This window comes from Carassius carassius, chromosome 14 (genome assembly GCF_963082965.1).
Source record: "Carassius carassius chromosome 14, fCarCar2.1, whole genome shotgun sequence".
Taxonomy (NCBI): Eukaryota; Metazoa; Chordata; class Actinopteri; order Cypriniformes; family Cyprinidae; genus Carassius; species Carassius carassius.
In genome coordinates, this window is record NC_081768.1 from 8419089 (window position 1) to 8433032 (window position 13944).

Consider the following 13944-nt stretch of genomic DNA (forward strand, 5'->3'; position numbering starts at 1 on the left):
AAGCAAACCTCTGATGAGATTCTTCACTTCCTGCGGCAAGATAAATATCTAAGCATGGTCATCAGGTGATGCATGTTTGTCAAGGACTAGATCAGTAAAGCACAACCAGCCAGATAAAATCAAAACCACATGAAAACTACTGTGGGTAGAACTCTCTAATGTTTGTACCATTGGCCTAATATTGGTTTCCTAATACAAACCCAGCATTTGTGGAATATAGAATAGCCACAAAGTAATGAGCATGACAAAATTACCATTTCTGTTTGTAATGCAATTACATTTCCTCTTTTACCACATACTTCCTACCAAAGTAAGCAGAATAAACTGCAGAAATCCTTTACTAAATCTTCATTGTTCATTAGTCACATCATTCATTAGTCATTCCCACCAGTAAACTTTGCTCAAACAAGTACCATACCTATATTTACCACGTTAACATTCAGTGTAATTATAGTTTGTATCAGACATTATTTAAACTTTTTGTAAATAAAACAAGGTGTCAATATTAATCAAGAACACTCCAGTTCCAGGAAAAAAACATTTAATTATTCAAAACAGCAGACAAATGTAATTGAGATGCATATTGAAAGGTTAACCATTTTTCTGGTTTCAAGAGAGAACTTGAATTATAAATGATCAGGAAAAGCTTCTTCAGTCATTACAAAAAAATAAATGTTAAACACATACACAGTTCACTACTGTATGGACGTGATGTCCACATCATACAAATCACCAAAGTGAGCAATCAGTGTTTAATAGGAAACGGCACTAATCACAGGTGTTACAGGTTCTACAGATGTACAGAGATGAGCCAGAACCACATTAGAGCTTACAAATTCTGAAAGATGTGAGATCTGTCGAGGTATTACTTATCAAACCCACGATAACATCACTTCTATTCATACTACTCTGTTAAGCTTTGAACATTTAAGAACTTTCCAGTGTTTACATTTTGCCAATAGAAAGATTGTTTTTTACATAAATAGTGACACCAGCTTTATTCCAGCATTTAGTTGGACGGTGAGAAAGCTTCATTTAGAAAAACTAACAGAGGAATTAATTATGAGATGATTGGCTGTGGCAGAATAACACCATAGCACATCTCCCGATGTACATCTAAACCTAGACATCTTCAAAAAGGTAGGGCAGATCTGTGATTAAGGACGTCCAGGTGACAAGTTCTATACCCCATCTTCCAAAAACACTAAATCAAGTAAAAATAGTCCCAGAACTTTCACCAAAGTGTCCTCAGAGATTCTAGATCTTTAGTCAAGATTTGTTTATCACGCTTTGAGCACAAATTTAAAAGAGGCAAAAAAAACTATTTATGACAAAAAGGGCAGAAACAGTAAATGATTTCTCCCAAAAATATCAGTAAGACTTCTATCCTCTCACCTACCATTACAGTTCAACACATATCAAACCAAAATAATTTATTTTGGTCAAATTAAAGTAAGAAAATGCTTTACAAAGGAAATTTTTTTTAGCTCTTATCAGGGGTTTAGACTTAGATTTATGTGATTTTGTACCAAATCGGGCAAAACATGCCACATTATAGATTTTTGACATAAAATCACAACATGTCATCCAACTATCATGGCTTTAAGTCTGGACCCCCATGCAGGCCAGTACATATGTTACTGCTCAGGGATCAGAACGGAATGGTTTTGAAAATCCAAGCGATTGTGTATGTGGAATTTGCTTTCACATTTTATTTTCTTTGCACCTCAAATTTCTGTCATCTTAAACTGGCACAGGCGGGTTTATAGTTTGGGCGGAAGCATTCAAACACACAATCAGACATTATCAGATGGACTATGGTATTCTCTCCGTTTTGGAGGTGATGGTCCCATCTCGGTCACTCTTTAAACACAAGTGTTAGCTTGTTCTGTCCTTTCTTAGCGGAAGAAGCCCAGTTTCTCTCTGAGCCACTCCTCTGTCAAGTCTTCAGTGTTCCTGATCTCAAACACCTGAGAGAAAGCAGATACAGACAAGCTGTAAGAAAAATAATTTCCACAACATCACTGGGTGTAAGGTTAGGTGTGTTAGTTAGAGCTCACCTTGGTCAGTTCAACCGTCTGTACCAGTTTGTTTTTGCTGCCGGCGTACATCATCTGCTGCTCAGGTTTGCATCCTGGGAAATTAAGTTTCATATTAGAGAAGTTTCATTTTGGAGAAACGGCCTCATATTAAAGGGTTTGTACGTGTTGACTATTGAATGTGTGTATTTTCTTTACCAACAGGACTGGAGAAGATAAAACACAAAGGGTAGGACACCCTCCCATCATCGTGCTGGTACTTATAGCTGTAGACTAAAAATGTGTCACAGGTTAAGGAATCCAATGATTGTTTAATGTTGAATATACACAGGAGTTGAATCACAGTGCAGCACAGAGTGAGTTTTGTTTTAGTGAAGGATATCTGGGCTGTCTCTCTGGTAGCTCATTCTTCAGGTCTTCAGGGGAAATATCCTACAAGGAGAAATCAAACCCTGGTTTTCACCACTAATCTGCTCAATTTTTTATCCCACTAGAAAGCTATGTTTTGTATGTTGATGCAATAACAGTTTGCATTTACCTCATGCTCCTCCTCCAGAATCACCAGCTGTTTGTCTTTATCAATCTTCACTATAACCAGAGGACAAAAACAGCAATATCAGCATTCAGTCCTTATGCTTAGTAAGTGTTAGTATATATGGAACAGCTCGGGTGTGTAAGAGTTTAATTTCAGTTTGACTCACTGATGATGGCGGCATTATTAGTCTCCTTCCTGAAGCGGAAATCCCGCAACTTTTTCACCAGGTCTTCATCCACCTCACACACAACTAAAGACTCACACTGCACACACACAAACATTATTGTTACTATCCTCCACATGTCAGTCAACTTTATTACTATTTTCAGTCTGTTTAGTTAATTGCGTCTAAACTTTTTTAATAGTAGTAATGATGAATATATAAATCATAACTGGAGAAACTCAGGGTTCAGAGTTTGTCAAAGTATTGGTTCTCAGTTGGGGGCCGGGGTTCTCCAGGGGCCTTTGCAAAGTTTTTGGGGGCCCAGTTAGTCTTACAATTATATAAATGTAGTTATATTAATATAATCTTATTTAAACTACTAAAAAATACAAATGTGTAAAAATGCTTGTAAACACTCAAAAGAAAATGTGCAACATTAAACATTATTTTTTTAGTTTATTTATTTTTAGTACTATCAGAGTACCTCAACTTAGATAGTGGAGCCTTCAAATATTGACCTGGACAAAGGGGGTCTTGGAGTCAAAAATGCTGATAATAACAAGTAACCAACAGACTGAATGCAGAGAGCATGGAAACTATTGACCATTTCGTCTGATTGTGTAATTCTGTTTACAAACTTAAGATCACAACCGTTTAAATACAGTCAACTCAATAAACCCACCGGTCCACTCTGGCACGCAACATCACAAGGGAGTTCACAAAAGTCATGCACCATGACAATCAGTGTAGATCATCACCACACTGATGTCATCAGGACTCAGGAGAACAATCATGTTCTTAGCTGTCGATGTGGCGGGCGAAAGTGGGCAGACGTGTTTTTGACGTGAAGTGTGGGTGGAATGCAAAGAATCGGCTTTTATTTAATTTCACTGCTCGTCATTTCTGCTCTGATTTGATTACATTGTTTGATCGTGGCTTGACGTGCCATTCAAAATAAAGGAGCCACACAGTCTCTTTCTCGCTTAGCAGATTTCGCAAATTTCCTTGAAATACTGAAGTGTGAGCACGCCTGCAACAGGAAATGAGAATTCCCTCTGAGACTCCGGAATTCCATCATATAGCAATTATGTAAAGCAATCCTATATCGTGAAAATTCAAAACAGAGATTTGGGATACACTTAACGCCAAACATGTCTTTATTTTGGTAAACTTAATGAAGTCGGTGTAATGTCAGAGAGAGTTTAACATGCAGCTCATCACAAAGCACTGGGTGGAACTGCAACAGGGCTCAGAAAAAAAACAACCTCTCTAACATACACATATCCCAGACCATTGAGGCGTGAGGCGTTATTTATAAATGCATCCGTATGATTATACATCTTACAAAAGTGGGCTGCCACAAATGTTTCTATTAATCCAATAAAGCCGTTTTTGTACTCACCATTTTCACAGACGGCTCAGCAGTGCAGGAGTTCTACCGTACCGCGTCTCGTGACGCTCATTTAACCAATCAGAGCACTGGAACGCGCCAGATTTTTACATAAAAGGCTGCATGCTACTAGGATCAGTTTATTTCACCCATAGAAGGACAAGATCCGTCTGATCCAAGTTAATGAATTTAATGCCTTAAAATATAGGCATAGTTGATTTATTTACAGTAGTGTAAAAAGTAATATTCAATGTACAAGTGACTTTGGGGTTTAAAATGATGATGAATATAAAAATAATAATAATAAAATATACAGAATGTATTTCACAAAAAAGCACATTCAGAAATAGCTACAAAACATCTTGTAGTCCCACTCCTTTTTAAACATTCGTCTTTTTATATTTGTATAGGCCTATGATATAAGCATTAAAAATATAATATGTTATCTTAATTTATGGAAATTGTGAATTTATCAGTAATTTCAAACCCGAAACAATCAACATTTTGTCAACCTTCCACATTCACCATTTGTTGGAAAAACCTCACCTTTCCATGGCTCTAATAGTGGAAAGTGGCAGTTTGAAAACTGGAAAAGTTTCTAAGCCAGTTAGGCTGTGATTCATTTTATTATGGTTGTTATATTTTAAGCCTCCCATGGTTGAAAACGCCCCCTTCGTCACAGTATCCCCTGCGCATGCGCACATGAGTCAGCCCATCCCTCAGAGGACACGCCCATTGGGGGGAGCGTGCGCGTGCACAACGCTCATATCTGATCTACAAACACAGTAGATTGTTTTGTTCCTTTAACTATAGTAGTTGACGTGTCATCCATATTATTTGGCGCTCAGAATGTTTTCTAACACGCTGTAGAAAACCATAAGTGTTCCAGTTATCACCTCACTTCCTGTAGTTTAGTAATTCTGACTTTCGGATCTTTTCGGGAGACTAGACCTGGTGTTGCTCTGAACCTTCAATCCTCGGACCACAGGCCCTGATCCAGTCGAGGTGCTGATGCCCACAATACTGCTTACATTTCACTCAAATGCGCATGTATAGCACCAAACAGGTTAATGTAAATAGAGATGGAATGCCTGTTTTAATCTTACATTTTAAAGTATAACTTCAATAGTTGCGAGAGTGTGTTTGATACATTGACGTTACGCTGTGTTAGCGTCTGTATAACTCGTCCATGTATTAGAGTCATGACAGGATCTGAATTATTTTCAACTGCATGTCACTAAGTGTCACTGTTTGTATCTGTTTTAGGCCATGGCAGACTTTTCGGTGAGTGTTTTCTAAATAATCTTGTTCAATAGTTCATTTTATTTTATTAGTTTAGGCTTTGTTTTTTCCTGTGTTAGTAAAGTAATAGGCTACATTTTATCCGTGTTACCAGCAATAGAAACGACTGTAATAGGAGACCCAGTTATTTAAATTTCTAGTGAAAAAGTTTCTGTTATGTATTCTTTTAGAATTTAATAATAAAAATGACCTATTTTTTTATTAAAACGTAGGGCTGCACGATAAATCGCATTGGATATTTAATGCACATCTTGGTTCTGTAATCAGTGGTAAATCTCCATCAGCTGCGCGTGTTCACATGGAGCAGCATTAACTGCACTGAGTCGTTATTCACTGACAAGCTGCGCCAAACCACGATCATATTTTGCACAGCTTGTTTCAGACTTTTGGACCCTACTGTTTGTCCTAGTTAGTCTTTGGCTTTGCTATGATAGTAACAGACCAAATGTCTCTCTGATCATTCTGAGTTAGTGTTTTATTTGCTGTGATATTTTTGCATTCTCTTTCTGTAGCTTGCTGACGCAATCCCAGATGATGCTTCTAGTGAAGCATCTAAAACTAAACACACCAATCCATCAGCTCCTGGAAATGGGGCTCCACCCCCCACTAATCCTGGCTGGCCTGGTGCAGCCCCTGGTGGCCCTCATTTCCCACCCTCAGGAGGTCCTGGCCAACCAACAGCACCTGGCTTCCCTCAGACTGGGCCGTCTGCCCCAGGTCCCTTTCCACCTGGACCAGGAGCCCCAGGCCAGTTTCCCGGAGCCCCTGCTGCCCCGGCTGGATACCCTCCAGGACCGGGTGTACCTGGACAGTTCCCCTCCAACCCTGGAGCTCCAGGACAGTTCCCCTCGATGCCAGGACAGTTCCCCTCGATGCCAGGTCAGTTCCCACCAGGAGGGGCACCCATGCCATACCCCGTTCCTGGACAGTTCCCTTCCCCACCTGGGGCTCCTCAGGGCTCATATCCAAACGCACCTTACCCGCCAGGTCCATCTGGGCCTGGCATGTATGGTCCAGGAGGCCCTGGTGCCTTTCCACCAGATGGAGGCCCGGGATATGGAGGAGGAATGTTTCCCCAAGTACCACCAGGATCCTGGGGTCCACCCGGAGGTGGTTACCCTCCTCAGCCTGGTCCACCAGGAGGCTTCGGTCAAGGGCCCATGGGACCATACGGAGGGCCTGCAGCTCCAGGTGGAATGCTGGTGAGCAACTATAATGGTTTAAATGGGTCTATAAAGAGATTTCACATTAGCGACTCTGCTCCTAAGTTCATATGATGGGTTTGTTTGGTGATGGCTCTGCATTGATCTGGTGGAGTTTGTTTTATGAGAGTGTTGGTGACAAGCTTTCAGGGTTTTGGCTCTTGAGGTATGGGATGCTCCTTCTCTGGTGTCATACTGCTGGATCACAATAAATCTGTTTAATCTTAAATGCAAGCACATATTGTGTAGATCTCAAAAGCTCCTCTTCTTGTTTTTCAGCCACCATATAGACCACCATATTTTTGAGCACAATGAACCGCTCAACCAATCACAGGAGGAGGACAGCACCACAGCCATCACAAAGACTCCAGTTAGCATCCAATCAGAGCTCAGAGTACTGGACACTGAGCACATAGTTTTTGCTGATATATTAGCATATCACCTTTGCAAACAAATGCACATCTTTAATGTAGCTGAGCTACCTAATTTCTGCACAGAACATTCATGATTATTAATATTATACTTTTGAAAGTTCATTGTTTTAACGATGTTATTGCTTAAAAAAGAAAAAACAATAAATAATGCACTTTCTGGTCATTCAACAAACAGGTGAAATTTATAGGCTGGTGTTTTTGTTCACGTTCAGTGGCATAATGTATGGTCTTCATTAATCTTTGGGGCAGAGAGAAGTTTAAGGGCTGAAACATATGACAATCACTTTCAGAAATCTGATACGTTTTATTTTGCATTCTATTGCATTCTACTATTCAAAAGTTTGGAGTTGGTAAGATTGAATGATTTTGAAAGAAGTCTCTTATGCTCACCAAGGCTACATTTATTTGATAAAAATAGAAAAAAACTATATTGTTAAAAGTTTAAATCACAGTTTCTCTTTTAATATATTTAATAATATAATTTATTACTGTAATGACAATGCTGAATTTTCAGCTGCCATTATTTCGGTCTTCAGTGTCACACAATGCTTCAGAAATCAATAATTTTTCGATTTGCTGCTCAAAAGGTATTTCTTATTATTACCAATATTGGAAATGGTTGTCCTGTTTAATATTTTTGTGAAAACCATATATATTTTTTTTTCAAAGAATAAAAAGTTCAAAAGAAAAGCATTTTTTTTTAAATGAAATTCTCCTGTAACAAATTTTTTAGCTGTAACTTTTGATCATTTTACTCTGTGTTGAATAAGAGTATTTCTTAAAAAAAAAAAATCTTGATCTTACTGATCCCAAACTTTTGACAATAGTGTATATGAATATTCATGGTATATAAAGGCATCTTGAGTTTTAATTTTATGGCTTTTTATCTCAAATTTGTTCATAAACAGTGTGCATGTTTGTGTGTTTGATCATGTCAGAGTTTAACACATCATGAGTCAGTGGGTGGGGTTTGTAAACAGGGATCGGCAGTTTATGAGATTTTTCACATTGTTGCCATAGCAAAGTTGTTTATACTTTGGCGATAACTAGGCGATGTCATCAGATAGATTTCCTTCTTCTGCGGTTTGTCATGTGATCTGTGACGTTGCATTAGCTGGAACAGGACAAAGAGAAAGGGCATGCGTGTTTGGGTCTTCACTGTTTGGTATACATAGGCTTTTGTGGGGATTATTAACTCGCTTCTCTTAGAATATTTGTTCAGTTCAAGCTGGAAAATATTCCTTTGAATTGAACAGTCCTGTTTAATGTCATGGAGGGATTCATGTTATGTTGCAGACTGTGGAAAAGCCAGAGATGGAATTTTATGTTGGAGCATGGAAGAAACTCAGACATCATGGGAAAATGTATTAACAGACGATGAAGTCTCTACACTTCACGTTTAAATCACTGAGCTCTCAGGGTAATGGGGCTGATCCAACACTGAAATGATATCATCTTTATATTTGTGCTATATAATAATTTTTATTAAAAGTTTGGGGTCAATAAAAAATAATTTCATTTAGCAAAGATCTAACGTGTCAGTAAAAGTATTGGTTATTGGTAGATATTTTAGATATATACTATGATATTTTTCATAGTATAAGTTAATACTATTAAACATTATTGATATTTATAAAGTTATAGGTATCATCATACTGTACATCCCTGTTTAAGGTACCACAATGTAACAAGCATCAAAGAACGATTCTGGAGGCCAATTTTTCCATATGTTCTTAGTGTAGACCCCATGTGGCAACTGTTGAAGAATGCAGATAACTTATGTGTATGTGTGTGTTTTAGCCATTGCCATATGATCTTCCGCTGCAAGCAGGGATAATGCCCAACCTCGTGATTACTATAGTGGGTGAGCCAGTACCAGGAGGAAACAGGTAATAAAAAAACAAAACAACAAGATTCTGCATTACTTCTGCGTGTCCAAAGCAAACTCTCAACTTCTCTTTTCTCAGGTTCATTGTTGATTTAGTGAGGGGGCATGACGTGGTTTTCCATTTCAGCCCTCGTTTCCATGAGAACACCATCGTACGGAACACGCAGCTGGGGGGCTGCTGGGGTCCGGAGGAGAGGGAGGGAGGATTTCCCTTTGTGCAGGGCAGACAGTTTGAGGTACAACATTTTGATTCACCCTTAGAGAGGGAACTTAAAGGAATCATTCACCCAAAGATGAAAATTCTGTCATCATTTACTCAGCCTTAAAGGGATACTCTGACCCAAAGTGAAAATTTTGTCATTAATCACTTAACCCTGTGTCGTTCCAAATCCTTAAAAGCTTTGTTCGTCTTCAGAACACAATTTAAGATATTTTGGATGAAAACCGGGAGGCTTTTTGCTATCCCATAGACTGCCAAGTAAGTTACACTGTCAAAGTCCAGAAAATTATGAAAGATGTCATCAGAATAGTCCATCTGCCATCAGTGGTTCAACTGTAACATTATGAAGAGACGAGAATACTTTTTGTACACAAAGAAAACAAAAAAAAGTCTGTATTCAACAATTTGTCTCTGTGTCTCTACATCACTGTAGCGCCATTTTTAAGATTATGAGCTGAACACAGGCAGCATACGCTCTTTTGTATCAGCGTTGCCCAAGGATATGATTTTTTACTTATATTAATGCTTTTGATTTGAAAGAAAACAGCGCAAACTTGTGGCGCGGCTGACTCAGAAGAGTGAACTCTGCCTGCGTTCAGCTAAAAATCTCCAAAATGGTGCTATGGAGAGTGGAGAGACAAAGTCATTATTTTTGTTTTCTTTGTGTACAAAAAGTATTCATGTTGCTTCATAATGTTACTGTTAAACCACTGATGTCAAATCAAGAAGTCTTTCATACTTTTCTGGACTTTGGCAGTGTAACTTACTTGGCAGTCAATGGGACATTAAAAAGCCAGGTGTTTTTTTTTTATCCAAAATATCTTAAATTGTGTTCCGAAGATGAACAAAGCTTTTAAGGGTTGGGAACGACATGGATTAATGACAAAATTTTCTGTTTGGGGTGGAGTATCCCTTTAAGTTGTTGCAAACCTGTATGAATTCTTTTTTTACAAATTGTTTTTTAAATAAAGTTGTTTTGGAGAATGTGAATAACCAAACTGTTTCTGGCCCTCGTTGACCTGATTTCTTTTCCCCCTATTGAATGAAATAGAACAGATAACCCAAATCTGAAAATAATGTACTCACCCTTAGCCAATAATTTTCTCACCTCAGGCCATCCAAAATGTAGATGAGTTTATTTGTTTTATTGGAACAGATTTGATTAAATTTAGCATTACTTCACTGACTCATGGCTGGATGCTCTGCAGTGAATGTGTGCTGTCAGAATGAGAGTCAAACTGCTTATAAAAACATCACAATAAAACAGTCCGACAGTTGTCTTGTGAAGTAAAATGTTCCTTGTATGAAATAAACAAATCCACCTTAAGAAATTAAGATTTTAACTTCAAACTGCTGCTCCTGGCTAAAATATGTGTCCTCTATCCATAATATTGCTTTCTCCAGTGAAAGTGTAATTTCTTCTGAATCAGAGGAGAAACCTGCACACATTAAAGGGGTGGTTCGGGATTTTTGACATCGGACCTCATTTTTAGGTCAGCCTGGTTGTTATTCATCAGTGGAGACATTTTTAAAAAAAAAAAATATCCAGTCCTTATATTTGGATAGTTGGCCGATGCTAGGCTAGCGCGAGTCAATGGGTATATGTTAGCCAGCCATTAAAAACCGTTTTACCCACTCCACAGTGCACCAAACGCAAATCAATTATAACACTAGACTATCGATGCAAATGTCCATTGAGAGAATAATGTTAGAAATCAAACTAAACTAAGTTCTAAACTAATTTGTTGGTGATTTTGATATGAGACGAGGAATGGACTTTTTAATTGAACAAAGCATTATTATAAATTATACCCTTGCATTTTACCCAGAAGTGATGCATGGTTTAAAGTTAAATCATCTTAATGATGGATGTGTTTTTTACAAACACACAGCTTTTTACTTCACATCATGTTAACTGATTGAATGAAGTTGTGTGGATTGCTTGTGGTTTATTGTGATGTCTTTGATTAGCTAATCGAACTCTTGATCTAAAGGCACCCATTCACCGCTGAGGAACCATTGGTGACCAAAGTGATGTAAAATGCTAAATTTCTCTTAATTGTGTGACGAAAAAAACTTATCTACATCTTGGATGGCCTGAGTATATTTTAAACTAATTTTCATTTTAAGTCAAACTATTCCTTTAAACCATGTTGGATTTCAGTTGAGTTTTAATAATGTGTTTGTGTGTGCAGCTGAAGATCCTGGTGGAATCGGATGGGTTTAAGGTGGCTGTGGACGGTGTTCATCTGCTGGAGTTTGATCACCGAACAGGCGGATTGGAGGATGTCACTCACCTGCACATAGAGGGAGACCTCGTTCTGTTCAGCGCGGCCCCCAGCATGCTCTAAATCCCAGGGGCGGAGGAGCAATTTGACAATGTTGAGGAGACACATTAAGTCACTGGTCATTGAAAAATATAGATTATCTTCAGAAAGCACCATAACTTTCTGTTTTTCCTCATTCTCTAACCTGTCAGAATGAATTATGCTAGTTAACCTTTCGCATGTAGACTGCCGTTCAAAAGTTTGGGATCAGTAAGATTTTTTATGTTTTTTAATGGAGTCTCTTGTGCTCATCAAGGCTGTATTTATTTGATTAAATATATAGAAAAAAAAATAATATTGTGAGATGTTATTTCAATTTCTAATGCTGGTTTTCTGTTTTAAGATACTTTGAGATTAAATGTATTTGTGTGATCAAAGCTGAATTTTCAGCATCATTACTCCAGTCTTCAGTGTCACATGATCCTTCAGAAATCATTCTAATATGCTGATTTATTATCAGTGCTGCCTCATGTTTTATTTATTTATTTATTGTTGGAAACTGATACTTTTTTCTGGATTCTTTTATGAATAAAAAGTTAAAAAGAACAGCATTTAAAATTAAAATGATTTATAACAATGTGAGTCTTTACTATCACCATCACTATCCATTTAACACGTCCTTGCTGAATAAAAGTATTCATTACTTTATATATATATATATATATATATATATATATATTGACTGACTCCAAACTTTTGAACGTTAGTGTATATTGTAACACATTTTCTTTTCTCCCATAAAAGAATCCTGAAAAAAGTATGACAGGTTCCAAAAAAATATAAAGCAGCACAAACTGTTTCCAACATTGATAATAAACCAGCATATTAGAATGATTTCTGAAAGATCATGTGACACTGAAGACTGGAGTAATGATGCTGAAAATTCAGCTTTGCATTACAGGAATAATTTATATTTTAAAGTATATTAAAATAGAAACTATTATTTAAAATTGCAATAATATTTCACAAGATAACATGATTTTTTTCCCTACATTTTTGATCCAATAAACAGAGCCTTGATGAGCACAAGAAACTTCTGTAAAAATATTTAAAATCTTTTCTGATCCCAAACTTTTGAACGGTAGTGTATTTGACAACATATACTGTTCCAAACACACCTATATTATGACCTTCAGTATTAGCATGGTATTGTACCAAGGCCCATGAGGGGTTAAAAAACTCTAATTCAGGACACTACAGACCAGAGCTGTGACACTGTGCTGAATTACATCAGATCGAAATGGCTGAATATTATTTTATTTGGTATGGATTTTGGAAAATGTTCATTATTTTGAATAAAACCATATTAATGAAATAACTGTGATAATGGAGATAAGTAATTAATTATGTCAGAAATAAATGCTGTATTACCCCGACTGAAATGTGCTTGGTCATATTAAATTCTGCATGTTGACCTGAGATAAGAGGTAGATAATTTTGTATTTTGACATAAAAATTACAGTTGTAAAGACTAATTTTACTGTGCACTATAAGTATGCACTTGTGCCATGTCATAAAATTGTGCCTTTGTCACATACGATTTGTATCTGTGTGTAAGAATTAGCTTCTGAATGTGTTATTTTTATTACCAGCACTTCACATTTGCATTTATACATTTTAAAAAAAGCCAACCTTCATCTTACATTTGCATTTGTACAACTGAAAATGTGTTGGATGAACCGTCACAATGTTGTGCAAAGAGCTGTCAAGAATGCATGCAGGATATTTAAGATAAAAAGTATATCCGGGTCACAAAGAATTTGATTACAACTTTATGGTTTATTTAACTCACCACATAATATTTAGAATCATTGACTGACATGGTTACTTAAGTGCCCCTATTATGCCATTTCCAATACTGACTCTTATGCTGTGTGTAATGCAGCTGTATGTGAATGTAAACGATCTGCAAACTTTCAGTAAAGCTGAAAGTGCACGATTGCTTAAAGTGCACGATTAATAAAGTTCTTGCCTGCATCCCAATGTGCGTACTTTATGTGATATTAGTAATTTTCAATACAATTTAAGGCAGACAGGCTGGACGGTTTGTGCATTGGGATGCAGGGATTACAAAATTAAGAATCGACTGAACAGCTGAAACAAGTCGAGTAGAAGTTCGAATGTTACTTCCTGACGGTGTACGTCACAGGGTAACACATTAGCATAATGCGTGCCTAGTTCTTAGTTGGCCGGCTGCGAACAACTTGACCCCGCCAACAAACACGACTTGTGCAACAGGTCCTAGCGAAAGTACTTAATACTAATTTTAAAAAAGTACTTCAAGGCCTGGTTTCACAGACAGGGCTTAGATTAGTCATTTGTATTAACATGCCTTAGAAAAAAACATTATTGGTGTGTATCTTGAGACAAAAGATGGCACTGATATTTTTTAAGATCAGTCAGTGCCAATGTCTCACAGTTGAAAATGCTCAGTCAGACTTACA

At 37.3% G+C, this 13944-nt stretch overlaps 2 protein-coding genes across 3 annotated transcripts; one reads left to right on the forward strand and one right to left on the reverse strand.

The window, feature by feature from the left end:
* Nucleotides 1-1683: 1683 nt before the first annotated feature.
* LOC132156853 (glia maturation factor beta-like) lies at nt 1684-4186 on the reverse strand. Its single transcript, XM_059565897.1, has 7 exons — nt 4140-4186; nt 2741-2837; nt 2578-2627; nt 2420-2471; nt 2238-2318; nt 2061-2134; nt 1684-1970 (listed from the first exon to the last, which is right to left on the reverse strand). The coding sequence occupies exons 1-7, from the start codon at nt 4140-4142 to the stop codon at nt 1899-1901; spliced, it is 429 nt and encodes a 142-aa protein (XP_059421880.1). The 5' UTR covers nt 4143-4186; the 3' UTR covers nt 1684-1898.
* A 676-nt stretch (nt 4187-4862) lies between these two features.
* LOC132156850 (galectin-3-like) lies at nt 4863-11762 on the forward strand. Of its 2 annotated transcripts, XM_059565893.1 has the most exons (6): nt 4863-5132; nt 5394-5411; nt 5942-6631; nt 8866-8954; nt 9033-9189; nt 11369-11762. In XM_059565893.1, the coding sequence occupies exons 2-6, from the start codon at nt 5397-5399 to the stop codon at nt 11522-11524; spliced, it is 1107 nt and encodes a 368-aa protein (XP_059421876.1). In that variant the 5' UTR covers nt 4863-5132; nt 5394-5396; the 3' UTR covers nt 11525-11762. The 2 variants fall into 2 exon arrangements, with proteins under 2 accessions (XP_059421876.1, XP_059421877.1); XM_059565894.1 differs by lacking the exons at nt 8866-8954; nt 9033-9189; nt 11369-11762 and adding an exon at nt 6911-7078 and having other exon boundaries at nt 4873-5132.
* Nucleotides 11763-13944: the final 2182 nt, after the last annotated feature.

What these genes read in the sequence shown, in the direction of transcription:
- LOC132156853 (XM_059565897.1), bottom strand. An exon ending in TTCTGGAGGAGGAGCATGAG is followed by an intron (nt 2,472 to 2,577) that starts GTAAATGCAAAC and finishes TTCTCCTTGTAG; the next exon opens with GATATTTCCCCTGAAGACCT. An exon ending in ACCAGAGAGACAGCCCAGAT is followed by an intron (nt 2,319 to 2,419) that starts ATCCTTCACTAA and finishes CCTGTGACACAT; the next exon opens with TTTTAGTCTACAGCTATAAG.
- LOC132156850 (XM_059565893.1), top strand. An exon ending in CAGCTCCAGGTGGAATGCTG is followed by an intron (nt 6,632 to 8,865) that starts GTGAGCAACTAT and finishes TGTGTGTTTTAG; the next exon opens with CCATTGCCATATGATCTTCC. An exon ending in TGCAGGGCAGACAGTTTGAG is followed by an intron (nt 9,190 to 11,368) that starts GTACAACATTTT and finishes TTGTGTGTGCAG; the next exon opens with CTGAAGATCCTGGTGGAATC.